The sequence below is a fragment of the Schistocerca serialis genome, chromosome 1 (genome assembly GCF_023864345.2).
Source record: "Schistocerca serialis cubense isolate TAMUIC-IGC-003099 chromosome 1, iqSchSeri2.2, whole genome shotgun sequence".
Lineage (NCBI taxonomy): Eukaryota > Metazoa > Arthropoda > Insecta > Orthoptera > Acrididae > Schistocerca > Schistocerca serialis.
In genome coordinates this window covers 229,784,861-229,809,831 of record NC_064638.1, presented here as the reverse complement: position 1 = coordinate 229,809,831, position 24,971 = coordinate 229,784,861, and the positions used below count along the sequence as shown (strand labels likewise).

Genomic DNA, 24,971 nt, shown 5'->3' with positions numbered 1-24,971 from the left:
TGAACCGCCGAGAGATATCGCATCGCACCACACTGTTCAACTCACCACGCTGTTTCATACCTGGAGAAACTGATCAGCGACGCCTGCTGACATCAGATACCTGTCACAGTTCAAAGATGTATACCAGCGTCCGCCACAGCACCTTTAGCTTTCCTAGCGAACGCATTTCTTCCTGTGGAATTCCAATGGCCTCCACAACCACGCTAGCCAGTCCGCCACTTTCTCTCGCATGAATCAGTGATCTTCTGCCAGATGCGCGGGACACACTTAAACTGGGTTTCTTTATACAGCATCAAACTACTTGTGCTACCACACAGATAGACTGACGGCTGGTGGTGATACAGTAGTCTACATATGCCAGTCCCTCCGCCCCTACCTGTGCTTGCATTAACGATTCTGGAGGCAAGTGGAGTCACGGTGGACACATTAATGGTTCGCGTGTTCTTCATCATTACCTGCATACCGCCGCCCATAGGAATCCTGAACTCTGCTGATTTCGCCATCTCTCCTTTCACACCATGTCAAGGGTTTCGTGCAGGATATTTCATTGCGAAACATGTGGTGGGGAAGTCCAGGGCCACCAAAGCCATTTGCCGCCGTCTGTTAAGCATTATTGAGCACCACGATGGCATCACTGTGGAGCTCTATGAGCTGACTGTTTACCCATACAACAGAAGCCAAACCGGCCAGCTCGAAATCGTCGTCATAACAGGCATCGGGCAGCGCATCTTTGCTCCACTAGAAAAGCGTTATCCTCAGACCACCTGGCCGTGGTGTTTGACATTGATGCTATCGCTGCACTGCCACCAAGTCGCGGCACAATTTCCAGGGCACCTACTGGCTGCACTTCCAAGCCACAGTTGCGGAAGCAGTGACGACAGCTCCAGATTTTGAGGACGCCGGCGCTGAGCATACGCTACAGCATCCCATCACAACGACGCTACAAGCAGACCACGCAGTGATGCCCTTTCATACCCAAACACAACGCGACTCCTCGCGACCGTTACCGCTGCACATCCTCAATGCCATCTTCTGTGAGAGGCAGCGCACGAGGCAGCCACAGACCAAACGGTGCCTCAACAGCCTCTGCCGTGACATCATATCCGCAGAAGAGGAACTCCGCAACTGCGAATGGGCCACAAACTCGCCATACTCCGTCTAGACAACGTACCGGTATCGCCTGGTGAACTACGAAGATGTTCCTGCAGTGTTCTCAGTGTGTGCCACCGCTGCAGGTCGATCAGTGCATCATATGTGTACCCGACCAAAAAGCGAATACGTTGGTAGACACCGCTGCCAGTATCAATTCAGCTGAAGATCTTGTGCACCACAAACTCATCCATACAGCGGTAATCAAGCTGCTACAATATCGTGCCGACAGGGAAAATTGAGACAAGATTCACTCGGTAACACTACACGTGTCTGAAGATGTTCACTGCCACCTACAGCACAAGAAGGCCGGCGGATCAGACGGAGTCACCGACCCTCTACTCAAGCAGCTCCCCTGTATTCCCGTCGAACAGCTGGCAACTTTAATTAGATTTTACGGACTGCCTACTATTCCGCTGCCTGAAAACACGCCAAGATAGTGGCTGGCCCTAAGAAGGGCAAGGAGATCAAGCTGGCTGGAAGTTACCAATCCACAGCCTACTTCCAGCCCCCTCAAAACTCTCCTAGTGGATTTACCTACACAGGTTATTCCAACAGACCGAATTGGTGACGACAGTAACCAAGGAGAAGTTCGGGTCTCTCCGAGGGTATTCGACTGAGCAGCAACTCCTCAGACTTACGGAGGACGTTTTCGACACATTGAAACGTCGGGAATATATTGGATCGATGTTCTCGGACATCTCCAGGGCGTTCGCATTGTGTAGCACAGCGGTCTCCTGTGTAGACTCTTTTACAGGGGATTTCAATGTTGCACTTCCTCTTTCTTTAAAGCTACCTTGCCGAGTGGACATTCCACATGTGGTGACCGGGCGAGGTGGATCAGTGCACACTGGACTCACATTCGGGAGGACGACGGTTCAATCCCGTGTCCAGCCATCCTAATAGGTTTTCCGTGATCTCCCTAAATCGCTCCAGGCAAATGCCGGGATGGTTCCTTTGCAAGGGCACGGCCGACTTCCTTCCCCGTCCTTCCCTAATCCAATGAGACCGATGACCTCGCTGTTTGGTCTCCTCCCCCAAAGACAACAACGCCACACGTGGGCACACTGTGGGCTCCCCACATTTTGACATATTTTTACAGATGTATTTCACGGGTCTGTCCTCAGGTCCCAAAAGCCGATCGTGTACAGCTTGCTTTCTACACTGATGGTTCTGCAGTCTTCACGTAAAGTACGTCATCACACCATATGCAACCTCACCTCCAATACACTTGCTATAAAATAACTGTCTGGGTCTCGAGTGGCAGCTCAGTCTCCTGTACCTGTGAACCTGTTTGCTACTAATCTATATCAGCAGGAGCGCTATTCCATGGAATGACACCACACGTTACCTCAGCATCGCGCTCGACAAATGTCCCACATGGCACCAGCTCACCGTGGACTTCCTCCACAAAGTTGTCGGTCGCATCACTGCCTTATGCCCAGTAATGAACGCCATCTCTATCCTATCACCGCACTACTTTGTATTATCATCCTCAAAAGTATCCGTAGCACCTGAATTGCTTTACACCTGATTTATATGCAGGCCACACAACGTAACGTTCTTGCAGATCCTCTAATCGCTTTTCGGTACAGTTATCTGACTATACAAAATGATTACTACAAGAGACCATTAGAGAACAATGCTGTGCATGGCTATCAATCCACATGAAAATCAATGTCATGATACTGCAAATGTCAGGAAACACGTTATTAGAGATTACACAGTTTTAACATGTGTAAATTAAAAATTTATTGCAATAAATGACATTTCGAAAAGCAAGTTTCAACTTGACACTACAGAACGAAAATTTTTGTACTGGACTGCGACCCAGGACTTCTGTCGAGTAACTACAGTCCCTGTTAACTAACCACGAAAAACTCAAATAATGTTTCAGTCACTAGTAACAAAGTAAGCGCATGTTTCAACTTGAAATGGCTTAGCGTAAAATTTGTGTTGATTGGGATCAAGCCCAGTACCTAATCGGATTTTTAACTAAAGTAATCAAATGTTAGACATCGAATTTTTTCACCAATAATCAGATGACTGTAACTGAAACGACGAGACGAAAAAAATTGACTTACCGTGATTCATATCCGGCAGCTATCATCGTTGTTTTCTAGTCACGAAAAGAAGCCAACTATCGGTTTATTCCACCAGTAAAGACCTGTGAGCACATTGGAAATTGAAATAACGTGACGAAAACTTGTGTGTAGATTGTGGGTCGACTCCAGACCTCTTATTGTTGACTACACACGAAGAGACATTAACTACAGAACTGCTTTTTTATCAGCAGGTGAGAGTGGTCAGTAGCTAAGAGTGGCATGTTCGAATCTGAAATTATATGATGAAAAGTTCTGTGTCTGACTGAGAGTCGAAACAGGCACCTGTTTGTTGTTGACAGTGCATGAAGTGGCGTTAAAAATCACAATTTTTTCTACTGTAGTTGTTGTGCCCCTGCTAATGCTTGGAATGATGTGTTAAAAATAGTTACCTGAAGCATGAATCGAACCCAGACCTGAAACAGACGAAGCTGCAATCAGCCAACACACCACCAAACTACACATATGGCTGGCTCATGATTTCTATGTCGGACCAGGATTCGAACGCAGAGACATGGCTTTCGTGAAGACCTCGAGGAGTTATGTATCTTGAGGAAGAAACGAAATGATGGAGGTATATCCTCCTGTGAGAGTCAAATCCCTGAAAGGGGAGATCTGGGTTCAAATCCCAGTCCAGCACCAATATTTCAACATCTGAAGTTCAAACAAAATAATAAATAAGTGCCCTGTGACCTTTCATAACAATTGGTTCACTAATAATATAAAATTTCTGGTGTCAGAAAGCTTACTGATGACAGAGTTTTCACTTGGTGCGACTTGCGACTCCAGTCATGGTCCAACCTAGACCGACACTCTTTCAGCTGGTAGCGAGGCACATCATGTTTAATGTGGATTTGGAACTGCTATGCAACCTTATGTTGTTCAATTGGCATCACCAGAGGTGAAGAGGTTCTGTTTGTGCACGTTAAAAATGGTTGCCTGAAGTATGAATCGAACCCAGATCTGAGAGGCACGAAAGTATAATCATCCAAGTCTCCACCAAACTACACATATGGTTGGATCATGATTTTATCATAACGAAGTATGCTCCACACAGGGTGATAATTCTGACTCTCTGGAGGCGGATTATAGGCTGTATAAAATATTCATTTCCTGGTTCTGCCGCATCATCATTTACCAACTTCCTCGCTATCCAATGCCCAATCAGTGAAATAAAATCACATAACTGCCATCCGCACGAGTTGGTAACGTGGGAGGATGTGGAAATTTCTGCAGGAATTTCTGCTTTCTATTTGGTCAGTGTAATGTTGTGTACATTTATAATGTAGTGGTAAATCTGCGCACTCTAAACGCATAGCCTAGAACTCGGGCACTTTTTCTCCTTATTTTCTTAAACCGAATTTCTTCTCATGTAGTTACATAGGCAAGGGCGTTTCGACCTTTTCTCATCCAGTGTATGATGTGAGGGCAGTGACATAATTCGTCAACCAGGACAAAACATACCTGAAAAAAGTAAGATAGCGCATACTTTCATGAAGATTTTGTTGGATGTTTTGTCTCTCAGGATGCTATAAGTATATTTACCAATCGTCATTTTTATTGAAAGTTCTAGAATTTTTCTTCGCGTGACGTATTGACTGTTTCACATTTGAAGGTTAGAAGATCCTTGTTTAAGCGTTAGAAAATTGAGAACGAAATGGAAAAAGATTATCATATTTGTGACATTTTGTTCTCTTTAGATTTAGCAGAGAACTGTAGGCAGTGGAGGTAGCTGGAAACAGTTCTGCCATGTATGGGGTAAGCGCATCGGAGAAATCTTTCAGAAAATAGTTTCCTCGTTATAAGTAGCATCATTTCGACGTGAATTAGTAGCCACATGCAATAAGACTAACAGATTTTGACGAATGATGTTTTTCCAGTTTATTAGAGTGGTCCATCCGATTATTACAAATGTGATGGACTTCTATCGTTTAGCCTTCGTGAGACTCGTGCATTCAAGGGCAAAACATCCCATCGACTACTAGGTCTTTAGAGACGAATCAGAAGCTACAATTGGGAATCATGGGAAGTTAAGTTGACCATGCACTTTCAGAGGAAAGGTCCCAGCATTTCCCTTCGTCGATTTACGGATATAATGGAGAACTTAAATCAGAATGGTTGGACTGATATTTGTACTGCCGTGTATTAACTCAATAAAAAGAAAATAATAATTTGCTCTAACAAAAGATACATCTGAAGCAAAGGCCAGTGTGAGTCTTCAAAAGGTAACGGTATGCATCTTGTGGCGCAAGGAAGGAGCTTTTTTTTATTATTAACTGCATCCCAGGGGTGTGTCCATCACATTTGGCATTTGCAAGAGCATCATCAGACTGTTTTAGTTAGAGTGAGCAAATACAGGGTGATTCAAAAAGAATACCACAACTTTAAAAATGTGTATTTAATGAAAGAAACATAATACAACCTTCTGTTATACATCATTACAAAGAGTATTTAAAAAGGTTTTTTTTCACTCAAAAACAAGTTCAGAGATGTTCAATATGGCCCCCTCCAGACACTCGAGCAATATCAACCCGATACTCCAACTCGTTCCACACTCTCTGTAGCATATCAGGCGTAACAGTTTGGATAGCTGCTGTTATTTCTCGTTTCAAATCATCAATGGTGGCTGGGAGAGGTGGCCGAAACACCATATCCTTAACATGCCCCCATAAGAAAAAATCGCAGGGGGTAAGATCAGGGCTTCTTGGAGGCCAGTGATGAAGTGCTCTGTCACGGGCTGCCTGGCGGCCGATCCATCGCCTCGGGTAGTTGACGATAAGGTTTCATAACTAACCTTTTTCGTAGGACTCTCCATACAGTTGATTGTGGAATTTGCAGCTCTCTGCTAGCTCTGCGAGTCGATTTTCCTGGGCTGCGAACAAATGCTTGCTGAATGCGTGCTACATTTTCATCACTCGTTCTCGGCCGTCCAGAACTTTTCCCTTTGCACAAACACCCATTCTCTGTAAACTGTTTATACCAACGTTTAATACACTACCTATCAGGAGGTTTAACACCATACTCCGTTCGAAATGCACGCTGAACAACTGTCGTCGATTCACTTCTGCCGTACTCAATAACACAAAAAGCTTTCTGTTGAGCGGTCGCCATCTTAGCATCAACTGACGCTGACGCCTAGTCAACAGCGCCTCAAGCGAACAAATGTACAACTAAATGAAACTTTATAGCTCCCTTAATTCGCCGACAGATAGTGCTTAGCTCTGCCTTTTGTCATTGCAGAGTTTTAAATTCCTAAAGTTGTGGTATTCTTTTTGAATCACCCTGTATATTGTTGATGATTAATTTTCCTCTTCTGTTTATCCATTATATTCAGTAAACCAGCAGAATAAATCTGAACGACCCCAGGAAGTATGTTGATGGTCACATAGTTGTCAAATGTATTCCGCAAAGTTGCCTGTTCTCCATTAGAGTGGTGACAGGAATAATACATTCTTTCAGCCGATGAATTTTCTGAACTGGCTAATACTGGTAAAACTCACGCATCAAAGACATGACACCGGCCAACACGGCACCGTGTTGACTACGTATCGAAATACCTACATTGTATGCCTTTGAGTTCCTTCCAGTTTCTATAACTATGACACTGGTCTACAACGTAGTTACAATAATTTACAGGTGCACTGACTGCGACTCAAAAATCACAAATAAGAAGCAGAAGGAATTATTCAGGCAGTTCTCATGTCTGGTACCTGCTTAACCGTAACGCAAACCGAAAGCTCATTCACTGGAAGTGATTCGCTTTCTTTAACATCAGTATATGCTTTTTGCATTATAAATAAATACCATAATTTTTAACCCTACACACTAAAAAACATAACGTGTACACTTTCACGGCCGGCTTCTTCAATGGTTAAAACTTCCGGGCTGAGAGGTCGTGGTCGATCTGTAAAACTTCTCATTCCTAACGTTCCGTTGCCAACTGCGAGGTGAGTCAGTGATTGGCTGCCAGGCCGCATATATAGAGCGCATAGAGGGCACCATCATACGTCACGTGGGGCCGACTGTAAGTCTATCTCTGACTAACGTCATTATTCTTATTCTCGATTGAAGGTAATCGATTGTCATATCGTTGGTGACAAGTCGATCACTATATCTTATCTAACTTTAAGCCTTCCTCTTTTCTATTAAAAATATTGTGGTGTTCTAAATCTCCATAGCCTCTCTATAAATGCGTGCGTAATAATGCGATGTCCTGGCTAGCAAGCTCGTCTCACTACATTTTATTTCATGATCACCGTCTTTAAAAACACGTTCCGCTTATAGCTGATTGACGGTATGTCCCAGTCGACAGTTCCTTTTATTTTCGGTTAAACGGATATTGACACATATTTTCGTTGTTCCAAAATAAACCTTCCCACAGCTACACTTGTAACTTGGCCAGAACTTTCCCAATACGGTCGGTAATATTGCGAATAAATGGAAGAAAAATTTTTCCAGCTGACAGTTGTTGTTGTTGAATGTTGTCAGACTTCTTCTGGGATGGAGTGCTCGATCTATCTCGTTGTCAGCGTGGTGTTTTCATGGGAATTGACGTGTTTCATTTCCTGTGATTTGTTGACTATTTTCTACTCTCTTTCTGATTGCCTTCCTGAATCTACATTGCCGGAAAACAGTTAACACACCCTTTTAGAGGTTTCCAATTCACTCACGATTTATTGCATCAACAGTGAATACGGAGTGTCCGGAGCCGCGCTGCTGCTACGATCGCAGATTCGAATCCTGCCTCGGGCATGGAGGTGTGTGATGTCCTTAGGCTAGTTAGATTTAAGTAGTTCTAAGTCTAGGGGACTGATGACCTCAGATATTAAGTCCCATAGTGCTTAGAGCTATTTGAACCATTTGAATATGTAGTACATGAAATTACACTACTAGCTATTAAAATTGCTACACCACGAAGATGACGTGCTACAGACGTGCAATTTAAGCATCAGGAAGAAGATGCTGTGATATGCAAATGATTAGCTTTTCAGAGCATTCACACAAGGTTGGCGCCGGTGGCGATACCTACAACGTGCTGACATGAGGACAGTTTCCAACCGATTTCTCATACACAAACAGCAGTTGACCGCCGTTGCCTAGTGAAACGTTGCTGTGATGCCTCTTGTAAGGAGGAGAAATGCGTACCATCACGTTTCCGACTTTGATAAAGGTCGGATTGTAGCCTATCGCGATTGCGGTTTATCGTATCACGACATTGCTGCTCGCGTTGGTCGAGATCCAATGACTGTTAGCAGAATATGGAATCGGTGGATTCAGGAGGGTAATACGGAACGCCGTGCTGGATCCCAGCGGCCTCGTATCACTAGCAGTTGAGATGACAGGCATCTTATCTGCATGGCTGTAACGGATCGATCCCTGAGTCTACAGATGGGGACGTTTGCAAGACAACAATCATCTGCACGAACAGTTCGACGACCTTTGTAGCAGCATGGACTATCAGCTCGGAGACCATGGCTGCGGTTACCCTTGACGCTGCATCACAGACAAGAGCGCCTGCGATGGTGTACTCAACGACGAACCTGGGTGCACGAATGGCAAAACGTCATATTTTCGGATGAATCCAGGTTGTGTTTACAGCATGATGATGGTCGCATCCGTGTTTGGCGACATTGCGGTGAACGCACATTGGAAGCGTGTATTCGTCATCGCCATACTGGCGTATCACCCGGCGTGATGGTATGGGGTGCCATTGGTTACACGTCTCGGTCACCTCTTGTTCGCATTGACGGCACTTTGGACAGTGGACTTTACATTTCAGATGTGTTACGACCCGTGGCTCTACCCGTCATCCGAGCCCTGCGAAACCCTACATTTCAGCAGAATAATGCACGACCGCATGTTGCAGGTCCTGTACGGGCCTTTCTGGGTACAGAAAATGTTCGACTGCTGCCCTGGCCAGCACACTCTCCAGATCTCTCACCAATTGGAAACGTCTGGTCAACGGTGGCCGAGCAACTGGCTCGTCACAATACGCCAGTCACTACTCTTAATGAACTGTGGTATCGTGTTGAAGCTGCATGGGCAGCTGTACCTGTACACGCCATCCAAGCTCTGTTTGAATCAATGCCGTTATTACGGCCAGAGGTAGTTGTTCTGGGTACTGATTTCTCAGGATCTATGCACCCAAATTGCGTGAAAACGTAATCACATGTCAGTTCTAGTATAATATATTTGTCCAATGAATACCCGCTTATCATCAGCTTTTCTTCTTGGTGCAGCAATTTTAATGGTCAGTAGTGTATTACATTTGCAGATCAATAACACAAGTTGTTCTGAGGTTCCAGGTATCGACCCATGCTGAAACACCCAGCATGATGCTGTGTCCAGGGCAGTAATGCAGGCGCTGACTCTGGCATGTGGTCGACAATACAGATGGTGAATTATGTCCTGGGATAAGTTACCCATATCCCACATGTGGTCGACTGGGGACAAGTCCAGAGATTGTGCTGACCAGGGAAGCTGCTGCTCGTCTTGTAGAGCACGTTGTATTTAATTAGCAGCGCGTGGGCGAGCATTATTCTGTTGGAACAACACATCACCTTCCTATTACAAGAAAGGCAAAAGAACGGGTCTGGTAACATTGTGCATGTACCGAGCGCTGTTTAGCGTCTCCTTCAGAAACACCAAAGGTGAATGAGAGCTATAACGCTCAACAGATCTAGACCGTAAGCGCAGACGACTGGCACTTGCATGCAGGCAGAACCTGCTTTCATCGCTGAAGACCATGGTGCCCATTGCACCTTCCAAGTGATCCTCTGGCGGCACATGTCTGACTGTGCACATCGATGCTGTGACGTGAGTGGAAGACGGGCTAGAGGTGTGCTTGCCCATATTCCCATTTGTAATAACCAGTTCGCAACAGTTCATGTTCACACGTCTAGGCTCACAAGCCCTCTTACCTGAGCTGTGGTAGCTGTACGTCAGTGCTGCCCTTGCAATACGACGACCCCGGCGACCGCCTGTGCTGTCTGGACCTCCAGAACCTCGTCTGTGGGTGTCAGGATGTTCACGTGACCACTAGTACCTGTATGAAACTGACGCAGCACGTCCAACTTGTGTGGTAATTTTCCGAAAGGACCTCACGGAACTCGAAAGACCACAATTTGACTCCTTTTAAAATCGTTCAGTTGACTGTAGGAAGCACGACTGTGTCTCCATGGGATGGCTGGCTGCTTGCTTCACGCGTCTGGTGCACCACACTGAGGCTTCCGACTGTGAGCATTCCCTATTTAAGGGTAGACACAAATGACACTCTGGTAATTATGCCACTACGCCAACGCTACCCGTTGGCGAACGATTTTGAAACCATTATCAGTACATCTGTTATCTCCCAGGTAAATAAATGTGTGACTAGGGTCTGCCGTCGGGTAGACCGTTCGCTGGGTGCAAGTCTTTCGATTTGACGTCACTTCGGAGCCTTGCGCGTCGATGGGGATGAAATGGTGACGATTAGGACAACACAACACCCAGTCCTTGAGCGGAGAAAATCTCCGACCCAGCCTGGAATCGAACCCGGGCCCTTAAGAGTGACATTCTGTCGCGCTGACCACTCAGCTACCGGAGGCGCACATCTCCCAGGTGGAATGCGTCTTCATTGGATCAAAATCGGCTTGTCTTTCCAGGTTCTAGGTGTACTAATTTTTTTTTTCCGGCATTGTACATCACTATTAAGCTTCCTAAGAAATTGCGGGATGATAGTTAAGCGTTATCCAGAGACTGGAAGTGGTGCATGTTTCCACTTTAGTAGTACCAAATTGGAACTTGGAAGCTGATCTGAGTCTGACGATAAATTTTTCCCCTATTACCATAATTGCTTTCCGAAGTGAGATAGCTTCCCGCATCGCATGAAGACTGCGATGATGATGGTAGTGGCTGGCGAACTCTCCCTACCACGGTATCAAATTACCAAAGCATATGTCTAAAACGAATCGAAGGCATCTACAGTTACAGGTATTTGACGTTTGTTGGCAGTGTACGGGCGATTGAAAAGGGGAATACTTATGGGAGCAATCAGTTAGGTTTGATTTCTAAATGTTTAATTTATTGGATAAACTTTATTCCATTTAAAATTGTTGTGTTGCCAATTTTCGCATTTTTCAAGTTATTCCACGGTGATGCCAATGTTAATGTTTCTAGTCTCAATGAGTATTTGTCATTCTGGTTTTGCCCTATTTATATGAGCCACAGATTTTTTTTTTCAGTAGCCACCAAGATCAGATTACAATTAGCGTTGTCCACTGAGCCAGATTTGGCCACAAGTACTGTAGTATTTAACATAGCAGTGTTTCTAGCAATTACACTTCAATGATTCAAATATGAATGTACTGACAGCTTATAGGCGTCGTTAGTGTGAAATAGCTAGAAAATAAAATACAAACAAAATGGGCCAACTGCGATTAGCTGCATCATAGAAATTCCGTTTCACACCGGCCTACGTAAACCTCTCTGTCTTACTAAGCTGTGCGAGAATTGAAAAGCTTCTTCACCAGGTGCTTTTCGTTTTTGTTGGAAAAGCATAACCATCAATTATATTGTAACTGTTGCAAATAGATGACACTTCCCGTTCCTTTGGTTTTTATAGGCATAATGTCAGTTTAACTTAGGGATGACATTTTCGAGATATTCCTGTAGTCATTTTGTGTTCCTTGTTCTATATTATTATCAAATGTGCCTCTTCGTTCACATTATCGGAAGCTGGAATCGAACATTCACTGCACTCATTCACTTGTTCATTTTATTCACGGCTTTGAGTTCAATATTTTGATCACTACGCAAGATTTCCTTGCATATTTCGCTTTTGTAGTTTGAAACAATATGTTATTCGCAACTTATGAAATTTCTTTGTGGATGTTCGCATTTTTATCAGTGTTGTCTTGTGCTTTCATTTGTGTTATTGCGTTTTAGAGGTGGTCGTATATTCACTGTCATGTCGAATGAAACAGAGAATGTATAGCAAGCCTTAGAATCACAAGACGACGGAGTCACTTTTAACAGCAATAAATAAGTAAGGTAGAGAAATCGTGTGTGCAATTTATCTGTTGATCTTGTGAAACTTTGTCGGTATATTACCGTGTTTTAACTGTTTGTCTGTCGTACCTTCTGTGGCGGAGATCGGGAATCAGCCCAACCTAAAACGTCTGAAAACCACAGCCAGGCTGACCGGGGTACTCACCTCCTAGTCTCGCAAGCTACTGAACTGCGCTCTAAGCGTGATGGTACCTGCCTGCCCTATTTAATAAAGAGTGCAAAGCAAGGTTGGTTATTGGTTAACACACCGGGCACTTCGACGTCACTGCAGACGGAGCACCAGCTCCGGAGAACAACGGCGGAAGTAATCCGCTGTTATGTGTTTGGACAAGAACGTGCTAGAGGGGGAGGGGGGAGGCGGCTCATATTAGGTTCATGGGAGGTGGAGGGGCAGACAGCAGACAAAACGGTGCACAGTTTCTTACTATATGAAATTCAAAACTATTGAAAAACAATGTTTAGTAATAAAATGTGTCAGTGCTACTACTTTATAAGTACCTACTACACTGGAAGCTCGTTTATACGGTGTGGGACCGTTGCTCGTCCGGATTATCGAAAATCCGGATAATCCTGAAATCCAGAAAAAAATTGGAGTGGCATTACTTTTACGTAATCTGGTAGAGTTACTGAAAAAGAACACAGCGACTTTTATACACTGAAGTAAGTTTTTCTTGAGCCATATTCGTATGTGGTTGGTGTGTCGCACAGTCACCAGCATTGTTTCGGTCGAAGGCGCATGATGAATGGCTGGTCATAGTGCTTCTAATTCTTAGTCCTTGGACACTTGCACCTCCTTTCTACTTGACGACATTTCGCAACAAGTGAAGCCAATACAGTACTGTAAAACTCAACGTTAATTTGTCAGCTGACACTTTGACAGAATCCGTTAAAGGCGGTTGCCTGATCTTAAATGAAATGATTGCACTATTCCTTCCGGAATATCAAATACTCTACAGCCGGATTTCCGAAACTGCTGTTCTGGGGAAGTGCATAAGTGCTCCGCAAAAAACTATTAATAACATGTTTTTTTTTTTACTTTTGACGATACAGATTATTTTTTAAAATATTATTATGATTTCCGTGTAATTAGCTACGGTCGGTTTGAAATTGAAGTAATCCCTGAATAAAGCAAGTTCTTATTATTTTTTTAAATTTTATTGACCTTTAAAATAAACAAGGTGTTCCATCAAAGTACCAGGATTATAAAGTGCTCCCTCAGAGAAAAGCTTTCTGAACTCCAGCTCGAAGATGGCCGAAGAAACGTGGTTCCATTGCACCCTCAATGTGCCTAAACGAAAGACAACAGAGAATAAGCAGTCATTATACGGCTTGATACTGTATTGTTGCGTATAAGCTTATACCAGCTTTATTGAATTCATCAGTACATATGCAAACAACCGCTTTAATTTAAACTTTAGATTTACTTTTACAGCGTCAGGACGTGAGTACTACATCCAATGTAAAAAAAATTTCCAGAGCCGTTTTACGTTTTCAGTTTGCAAGGGGAAGAGCGGCGAACGGCGAAATAATGTTGAGATTGCTCTAGGTAGATTTGCTACTCGTCAATACGCGCATCCACTACGTGTCCTGGCTTTCTACAAACTAATACTGAATTAATACGCCTCTGTGTATGCTAGGGAATGATCGGAATTCGGTTTGCGAATATAAAACTTTTTTTCTTGTGAAGCAATAGGCATAGTATGTAAGAATGACTGAATACTGTATAAAACTACAGTGATGCGTTAAGATACGGTGCTTCACATAGGGCTGCCATACGTCTGGCTTTCCCTGGATTTGTTTTGGTTTTGAGGGCGTCTGTGCGAGATGTATGAGGGCAGCTATACAACTTCCTAGTGGAAACCCCGATCTTTTTGCGTCAAGAGAAATTCGATTGATTGGCAATAAATAAATTTTAATAAATCTTAGTTAAAATTCACTAAATGAAGGCTGACACGTCAGTAGTTTCGTGCGTTTTTTATTTAAAAAAAGAAGAGCAGCAAACACTCTTACATACTCTCCTGTGCATATATTTTCCATACTACTTTATTAAGAACAAAAGAAACCGCCGACAATCGTCGATCACATACATCACGCCGCCCGCCAGCCATCACCCAACTTGTGGTCGATGGAGGTTGTGTGTCCGGGAAAATAATCCGATTTGACCCAGATGCCCTGGTTTCCCGAAGTCTTTGTCCAGGGTCGGCATTTAAGAGATAGCAGGCCTCAATGCGTGTACAGTAACGCTCCGCGAAGTTCCTTTACATTCATTTCTGTGGTTTGATATTTGAATAGTGTCAGATCATTTACTATTTTCTAAAATAACGTTTACCTGGGACATGTAAACTACTATTATTTCTGTGTAATAAGACAGCCACTTAATTGGGAAATACGACTACTTGTTTCCCAAATTCGTTGTACAATACCCCTCGCTCTTCTTTCCTGTACTTTTCACGTACCGCCACCAGAATCATGTGGTTGAAGTCGGCTACTTTAAAAGTTTCCTCGGGGTAAATCAGATTGTTGTTGTTGTGGTCTTCGGTCTGGTTTGATGCAGCTCTCCATGCTACTCCATCCTGTGCAAGCTTCTTCACCTCCCAGTACCTACTGCAGCCTACATCCTTCTGAATCTGCTTAGTGTATTCATCTCTTGGTCTCCCTCTACACTGCCCTCCAGTACTAAACTGGTGATCCCTTGATGCCTCAGAACATGTCCCACCAACCGATCCCTTCTTCTGGTCGAGTTGTGCCACAAACTCCTCTTCTCACCAATTCTATTCAATACCTCCTCATTAGTTATGTGATCTACCCATCTAATCTTCAACATTCTTCTGTAGCACCATATTTCGAAAGCTTCCATTCTATTCTTGTCTAAACTATTTATCGTCCACGTTTCACTTCCATACATGGCTACACTCCATATAAATACTTTCAGAAATGACTTCCTGACACTTAAATCTATACTCGATGTTAACAAATTTCTCTTCTTCAGAAACGCTTTCCTTGCCATTGCCAATCTACATTTTATATCCTCTCTACTTCGACCATCATCAGTCATATTGCTCCCTAAATAGCAAAACTCCTTTACTACTTTAAGTGCCCCTTTTTCTAATCTAATTCCCTCAGCATTACCCGACTTAATTCGACTACATTCCATTGTCCTTGTTTTGCTTTTGTTGATGTTCATCTCGTACCCTCCTTTCAAGACACTGTCCATTCCGTTCAACTGCTCTTCCAAGTCCTTTGCTGTCTCTGACAGAATTACAGTGTCATTGGCGAACCTCAAAGTTTTTATTTCTTCTCCATGAATTTTAATACCTACTCCGAACTTTCCTTTTGTTTCCTTTACTGCTTGCTCAACATACAGATTGAATAGCATCAGGGAGAGGCTACAACCCTGTCTCACTCCCTTCCCAACCACTGGTTCCCTTTCATGTCCATCGACTCTTATAACTGCCATCTGCTTTCCGTACAAATTGTAAATAGCCTTTCGCTCCCTGTATTTTACCCCTGCCACCTTCAGAATTTGAAAGAGAGTATTCCAGTCAACATTGTCAAAAGCTTTCTCTAAGTCTACAAATGCTAGAAACGTAGGTTTGCCTTTCCTTAATATTTCTTCTAAGATAAGTCGTAGGGTCAGTATTGCATCACGTGTTCCAACATTTCTACGGAATCCAAACTGATCTTCCCCGAGGTCGGCTTCTACCAGTTTTTCCGTATTACCCTTAACTTTTGTCCTACGGAAATGGCTCGGAAAACATGCCTGTCCTAGACGCATCCTAGTGATGGATGTAATCCTGAAAGAAAATAAACTCTCTTGACATGATATATTACTGGGCACCCTCATTACATAGTTCTACCAGTTGTTGCTATATTCCAGGATCTTTTCTCAGAAACTCCAGATGTTCTGCTGCAGCCATGTGTTCCTGTTTACGTTTCAATGATTAACGAAACAGCAGTAGTTGAATAATTGTACTATTCGAAAGATCGCAGAGAGCAGGGGGCCGCACCTGTGTGATTTGTCGGCTAGCCCTCCCCAATGATTATCTGACTGAGCCAGCGTGGCTGCCGTCAGTCACCCTATGCAAACGCTGGGCTATTTCCGGAAACAGCGGTGGACGCTACAGCACCGCTAGCAGCACTGCTGCACCTCGCAGTTTGCTCCTATTCTGCGTTGCCTGCCGCTCTCAAGAGGGTTCTCAATAAAGGATCACATCCTCTTTCTCTGAAATTTCGCTACAGTTATCGTTTCATTCAAGGAAAAAAACTCACTCCTCTGCAGGATAGTTATTACTCAAATGGAGAACCGAAAGTATGTGAGAACTTGTCACTGTTTTTCATTGATTTTTACGATTGAGGTTACTCAACCACATACTACCTTGCAACCTCAAAAGGTAGGATGTCAGGCCTCCTCAAACTGATTGCTACAACCTATGTTATCACTAGCTTTCTGACTGGTCTGGTGCGGCACGCTACTATTTCCTATACTGTCGCAATGTCTTCGACTCCGAGAAACATATAACCCCAACATCCTCAGTTACACTCTAAAATTTAAAAAAAAAAAGCGTCGCCACACGGAGGAATTATCCAGCATGAAACTTCCTGGCAGATTAAAACTGTGTGCCGGACCGAGACTCCAACTCGGGACCTTTGCCTTTCGCGGACAAGTGTTCTACCAACTGAGCTACCCAAGCACGACTCAGGCCCCGTCCTCACAGCTTTACTTCTGCCACTACCTCGTCTCCTACCTTCCAAACTTTACAGAAGCTCTCCTGCGAACCTTGCAGAACTATCACTCTTAAAAGAAAGGAGACGAGGTACTGGCAGAAGTAAAGCTGTGAGGACGGGGCGTGAGTCGTGCTTGGGTAGCTTAGTTGGTAGAGCACTTGCCCGCGAAAGGCAAAGGTCCCGAGTTCGAGTGTCGGTCCGGCACACAGTTTTAATCTACCGGGAAGTTTCATATCAGCGCACACTCCGCTGCAGAGTGAAAATCTCGTTCTGGAAACATCCCCCAGGCTGTGGCTAAGCCATGTCTCCGCAATATCCTTTCTTTCAGGAGTGCTAGTTCTGCAAGGTTCGCAGGAGAGCTTCTGTAAAGTTTGGAAGGTAGGAGACAAGGTACTGGCAGAAGTAACGCTGTGAGGACGGGGCGTGAGTCGTGCTTGGGTAGCTTAGTTGGTAGAGCACTTGCCCGCGAAAGGCAAAGGTCCCAAGTTCGAGTCTCGGTCCGGTACACAGTTTTAATCTGCCAGGAAGTTTCATATCAGTGCACACTCCGCTGCAGAGTGAAAATCTCATTCTGGTAATTATCCAGCAGTTATTCAGCTTGGCATTGATTGATAAAGATGTTGGATGTCCTTCTAATGGATATTGCGCCAAATTCTGTCCAATTGGCAAGTTAGATCGTCAAAATTCCGAGGTGATGTTGGAGGGTCCTGCCCATAATGCTCCAAATGTTCTCTGTTGGGGAGAGATCCGGTGAGCTTGGTGGCCAAGGCAGGGTTTGGTAAGCATGAAGACAAACGGTAGACACACTTCCTATGTGTGAGCAGACATTATATTGCTAAAATGTAAGCCCAGAATGGCTTGCAATGAAGGGCAACAAGACGTGGCATAGAATATTGTCGATGTACCGGTGTGCTGTAAGGGTGCCACAGATGACAACCAACGAATTCCTGCTATGAAAATTAATGGTACCCCAGACCATTCTTGGTTGTCAGGTTTTATGGTTGGCGACAGTCAGGTTGATATTCCACATCTCCAGACACATATTCCCTGACCATCAGGGCTCAGTTCGAAGACGAACTCATAACTGAAGACTATTCTACCTCAGACAATGAGATTCCAGGCCAAAGACGTGTCTGAAGACGCCCTGGACAATGGCGGGACACTAACCCGACTGTCACCCGCCATACGGCATGACAAGCGGAAGTAGTGGTCTGGGGTTCCATTTCTTTTCATAGCATGACCCCATTGGTTGTCATCTGTGGCATTTTTACAGCACAGCAATACATCGATGATATTTTTTGCCCCATTTTGTTGCACTCCATGTCAAGTCATCCTTGTCTTACATTTTAGCAAGGTAATGCCCGTTCATACGTGGCAAGTGTGTCTACTGCTTGTCTTCACGCTTGCCAAATCCTACCTAAGCCAACAAAATGGTTCAAATGGCTCTGAGCACTATGGGACTTAACATCTGAGGTCATCAGTCCCCTAGAACTTAGAACTACTTAAACCTAACTAACCTAAGGACATCGCACACATCCATGCCCGAGGCAACATTCGAACTTGCGACCGTAGCGGTCGCGCGGTTCCAGACTGAAGCGCCTAGGACAGCTCGGCCACTGTGACCGGCTCTAGGCCAACAAGGTCGCCAGGCCTAACCTCCAACTGAGAAAGTTTGGAGCATTATGGGGACGGTCCTCCCACACCACTTCGGCATTTTGACGATCTAACTTGCCAATTGGACAGAATTTGGCGCAATATCCATTAGAAGGACATCCAACATCTTTATCAACCAATGCCAAGCTGAATAACTGCTGGATAATTCCCAGAATGAGATTTTCACTCTGCAGCGGAGTGTGCGCTGATATGAAACTTTCTGGCAGATTAAAACTGTGTACCGGACCGAGACTCGAACTCGGGACCTTTGCCTTTCGCGGGCAAGTGCTCTACCAACTGAGCTACCCAAGCACGACTCACGCCCCGTCCTCACAGCGTTACTTCGTCCAGTACCTTGTCTCTTACCTTCCAAACTTTACAGAAGCTCTCCTGCGAACCTTTCAGAACTAGCACTGACGATCTAACTCGCCAATTGGGCGGAATTTGATACGATATACCTTCGGAGGACATCCAACAACTTTATCAATCAACGCCAACTTGAATAAGTGCTTTATAAGGCTCATAGATCGATCAATGCTTTCTTGACTTGCTCAACTCGTGAAGCTCTTTCTCTTGAGTAACTCATCCCATTTTTCTGAAAGGGTCAAACTGTCAAACTGTTAACAGATGGTACTATTGGGATGAGTTGCGAAGTCTGCAAAAAAATGTGAGAAGAAAACGGCCTGAAATGTAGCAAGACAATTCATGGCTCTTGCATCACAATAACACACCCACACATTCAACCCGTTGGTGCATGACTATTGCACAAAAATTGAAATCACTGTGCTGTCTCATCCTCCGTACTCTCCAGACCTGGCCCCTATGGACATTTTTTGTTTTCAATTTCTTGTTTTTCATTTGATGGGGCTTTGTTGAATAACTTTGCACCAGAATATGTAATTTAAATCTGGACCCTAGACAAGAAGGTAAAGTTTACATTAAGATTAATTTTATCCCCTCCATTGAGCAAATTCCAGTTCAGCTAAAATAGCTTTTATTATTAATAACACAGACCCTTCAGGAGTAAATGTGCTGATGAACAAATGTAAGTATTACAGGAATAATAGAGAGGTCTATGCAAGATATTCAGTAATCTACTTTATATAATCTGCTATTCTTATAGCTCCCTGTTGCTGAACAAATAATTTTTTTTCTTTTAGTTGCAATGCCCCAAAGGCTGGAGAGAATTAAATGGGTCTGTACTTAGAGATGAGTTGACCTATCTACAGTTTTATAGCTGGGTGTTACTACAGCACACTTAAATCTGTCAGAAAATATGTCCTGAGTCATTGGGTGATTACAAACACAACCTAATGATAATGAAGTTTGAACTAGATTTTAATACTGTGTGTAATTTTGATGCCAATTATCTGGCACTGTCACTCCGTTATCTTCCTTACAAGAAATTTCACAAACAATCGTAATGAATACAGCTCGACATATTTATTCCCTTGTAATTAAGGATGGATTTGTAAAAAAAAATTAAAAAATATATATGTAACAACTTTTTGAAGAATATACAGAACAGTCATAGATAATATTGAACATATTAATGTTTTGCCATGACAAGTTTACCATTTTTACTGGCACTGTCACTACTGGAGAAAATTAGCACTAATTGGAGCATATTCCTTTATCCCCATGTGCTGCCAATATTTCCGCATGTCACCTCTGATTTCATATATGCATAAACACGAGTATGGCACCAGGACTGCTGAAGGAGTCAGTACTGCTATGTGCTCACCACTCTTTTCTCCTAAGCACTCTTGATGTGGGGGGCAAGGCAGACCTGCCTCTCCCAACAGCCGTCGTGTAAAGGAGTGGCTTATCACTGCCACAGCGTAGTAATTTTGCACGTCAGTTGTTGATTTATTTTAATGCATTTATGTATAAATTCTTTTGTTACAGATGGAAGTTCTCCACAATTTCAACCACTGCATCAGCAAGTGGAAGCTAGCAGTAACATCACCAGCAATCTGACATCATTGGTTTCAAGTCCACCTGTTCCGCACACAACAATGAACCAGACAGCATCTGAACAACTGGCTACATAAAGTGGTAAGAAAGAGCCCAAAATAATTCCATACTGTTCATCATTTTGTAGATCTTGTTTTGAGACAGTTTCCACAAGTAATCCTCAGTAAAGAAATGAGTATATTCCACAATAGAATTAAGTAAGAGGAGTAGATATTTATGGCACATCAATTTTTTTCTGTTTAACACCTACAGCATCAAGTTGAATCTAAAAACAATGTCTTATTAAGTCATCCAATCAGCACAACTTGTGTTCGCAAATAAAATATAAGTGGATAGATAAAAAATCTGCTCACCAAGCAGCAGCAACAGAGCACACACATATAAAGGTTAAGGAAATTTGCAGACTTTCAGAGCCAGTGGCTCCTTCTTCTGGCAGAGTGTTTTTAAGGAGAAGGAAGAGGGATGAAGACAAAGGACTGGCGAGGTTAAGGAAATGAGAAGTGAGTAGGAACACTAGGTCAGTGAAGACCTACTGGATGCCACGCAGAGTGCCCGTGCGGTTTGAGTCACCACGTCACGGATTGCGCGGGCTCTCCCACTGTAGGTTCAAATCCTCCCTGAGGCATGGATGTGTGTGTTGTTCTTTGCATATGTTTTAGTGTAAGTAGTGCGCAAGTCTGGGGAACAATGACTTCAGCAGTTTGGTCCTTTAGGAATCCACACAGATTTGAACATTTCAACCTACCGGATGGGATGTAACAGAATGAACGATTGTTGGGGACTGCACTGAATTATATTTGAAAATATGAGAGCTTAGAGGTGGAAGACAGGGTTATAAGCAAGAGATAATTACTGACAAGAGATCATACAAGATTTATTAAGAACTGAAAGCAAAGTGCATCATATGTGGTAGAGGTGTGGGGAAAAAGGCTGATCGGAAAATTAAAGATATAGAAAACTAAATGGAAGAGATGAAATGAACAGTTATTGAGAAGAAATGCTAAGACCAAAGAAATCAAAGAACCCAATTTGGTCCATCAACACTACCTCAAAATAATCTCTTACAAGCCTTCCAAGAATCTCTAACATCCAGCATTGCTTCACAATCCTCTCTCAGGTCCCTACAACATAACTCCAAGCTGTCTTCTGCAGAACTCCAGGTTCTTGATTCCCTAAAAACTGATGACTCTCTCATTATCCTCCCAGTGGACAAGGGATCTACCACTGTGGTACTTGACTGACAGGAGTTGTGAGTGAGGGTCTATGTCAACTGTCCAACACCTCAACATACAGCATCTGCCATCAATATCCCAGCCCTGTAATACAAACTGACTGACAGTCCCTCCTAAAAACCTCACGCCCCTCACAAGGACTAATGCCTCAATCCATAGAACATCTTATGCCACACAAATCAAGTACCCCTACCTTCTTCCTAAGATCCACAAACTCAGTCACCCTTGCCATCCCACAGTTGCTGGGTTCAAAGCACCAAACCAATGTGTATCTGCCTTAGTTGGTCTACACCTGCAAACTATAGCTAAGACTTACTTCCCTTCTTAAAGACACTGACCATTTCCTATATCATCTTAAATCTGTGTCCATCCCACTCCAATCACACACCTCGCTTGTCACCACTAATGCCATCTCCCTCTATAACAACATCCCCTATGTGCTCTGTCAGTCGGCTGCCGAACATTACCTCACCCAGTGCCTACCTGATTCCAAATCTATGACATCCCTCGTGCTCAATTTAATTAACATCATACTTACCAACAACTACTTTACCTTTGACAGCAGGCATACAAACAGATCAGGGGCACAGCCCTGTGAACCAGGATGGCTCCTTCCGATGCCAACCTTTCAATTGTTTACTTGGAGGAGCTTTTCTGATATCCATAGGACATCAGGCCCTGGGTTTGTTTAGATACAATGATGTCACATTTGCAATATGGAAATTCTTGGAATCTCTAAATACATTCTTCAAATTAAATTTCAAATGGTCCTATTCCAGGTCCCATGCCATTTTCCTTGATGCTGACTTCATCCTTATTGAGGGTCAAATATACACATCTGTTCACATAAGCGTACTAACAAACAACAGTACTTACATTCTGTCAGTTGCCATACTTTCAATGTCAAACATTCCCTCTCAATCAGCCTTGGCATTACATACTTACCTCACACACTTGTTTAAAATCATATTTCTCAGGCTATCACATGCAATCCTGGTACTGCTGATGCTCCAAAAAACAACTTATGAATACATCTCTTGTCATTCAGTATTATCCTGGTCTTTAATACAGCTACTTCAACACTGCAGTCATTTCCTGAAATAAGGTCCATTTTTCCCACCACAGAACAGCTTTTCGTCCCCTCATCCCCAAATCACCACAATATCCTAGTCAGATCCAATACTCCTTCTACACCCATTTCCCTACCCTATTGCTCCTACCCCTATGACCATCCCCACTGTACGATTTGCACTGTGCACCCTCCTACCAGCCCTGCAAGTGGCAAAACTTACATTACCAAAGGCTGAGATATCTGAGATATCTATGCAAACATTTTACATTGATATGACTACCACAGAGTTGTCAGTCAGGATGAATGGACACAGACAGAGGGTGTACACTGGCAACACCCAATATCCTGTTGCAGAGCATGTTCTACAACATGACAGTCATGACCCTTGTGCCTATTTCACCACATATGCCATCTGGATTCTTCCTCCACACACTAACTTCTCAGAAGTGGGAACTGGCATTACAACATGTCCTTATTTCTCACCACTTGCTTGGCCTTAATTTAGGTTTTCTTCCTCACCATTTCTTCTCAGTAACTATTCCTTTCTTCATTCCATTTTAATTTTCTATATCTTTTATTTTCTGACCTGTCTGAAACTCTCCCTCCCCCACTCCCATCCCCACCACCAATCTCCATCACATACAACACACTCAGCTTTCTGCTCTTATTTACTTTTGCATGATCTTCTGTCAGCATTTATGTCTTGCTTATTACCCTATCTTACACCTCTAAGCTCTCAGGTTTTCTAATCTCATCCACTCCAAGCTTTTCATCCCATCCTGTCCAGTAGGTCTCCCCTGACCTGGGGTACTGAGTGACTTTTTCAAACTTTCCCCATTTCCTAAACCTTGCCAGTACTTTTTCCTTCATCCCTCTTCTTTCTCTTTAAACCCCCCTGCGTGTTCTTCTGCCACCGCTTGTTGAGCATATTTTTGTCCATATAATTACATCATAACTTGTATTTTGGATGATGCAGACATGTAAATATATGTAAGTACATACATAAATGATCCCCTAGAATTACAGTCACTGTTATTTAAGAGAGTCCTATACAGGGTACGAATACAGTGACAGTGGTTAGGACATTTATCAACATAAATTTTTAGATGTTTATAAAGAGTTATTCTAAATGATGGACCCATTTTCAAAATGTTGTATTTATTCAAGTACAAATCAAACTGAACAAGCTTTATGCCAATAAAAAGAGGAAGTTTCAAAGTTTTTTTCATAATGTTTGAAATCAATTTAAGAAACTGTAATTAATTAGTTTTTAAAAATTATTTAATAATTAGAAATGTGATAAATATTATGAATGTTCAATGTGGCCACCATTGGCTGCACGGCAAACATCGAAGTAGTAGCCAAATTCGTCCCACACAAGCGAAAGCGTATGTGCTGTTACTGAGTGCATGGCAGCAGTGATCAGGTTCCGCAGATTGTTCATAGTGGTTGGTACAGGTGGGACATAAACTGCTTCCTTCACATAACCTCATAAGAAATAGTCGCAGGGTGTGAGATCAGGAGATCTCGGTGGCCAGAAGTGCAGAGCCAGGTCCTCAAGTCTTGTGTGACCGATCCAGTGCTGAGGGAGGCAGTCATTCAAAAAGCCTTGTACATTATGGTGTCAATGGGGCAGAGCTCCATCCTGTTGGAAAATGAAGTCCTGGGAATGTTCCATAACTTGAGGGAACAGCCATTGTTCCATCATGTCCAGGTACGTGATTCCTGTTACAGTTCTTTCCGCAAAGAAAAATGGTCCGTAAACCTTTGTATGAGATATGGCACAGGACACATTGATCTTCGGTGAGCTTCTTTCATGTTGCAACAGTGAATATGGATTTTCCAAACCCCATATGCGAACATTGTGTCTGTTGACTTTTACATTAAGGTTGAATATCGCTTCATCACCAAAAATTACACGCTATAGAAACACGTCATCCTCCATCTTTGCTAGGACATAACCACAAAATGTGAGATGATTCTCTTTATCATTGGGGTTGACAGCCTGCACAA

The 24,971-nt window shown here is 43.4% G+C and overlaps 1 protein-coding gene across 1 annotated transcript in view; it reads left to right on the top strand.

Moving 5' to 3' along the window:
- The window catches only part of LOC126466514 (uncharacterized), a 378,159-nt gene that overhangs the window by 344,897 nt on the left and 8,291 nt on the right, over nt 1-24,971 (top strand). Inside the window, exon 4 of the mRNA XM_050096392.1 lies at nt 20,586-20,735. Within this exon, the coding sequence (XP_049952349.1) occupies nt 20,586-20,731 (146 nt within the window). The 3' untranslated portion in view covers nt 20,732-20,735. The remainder of the gene's footprint in view (nt 1-20,585; nt 20,736-24,971) is intronic.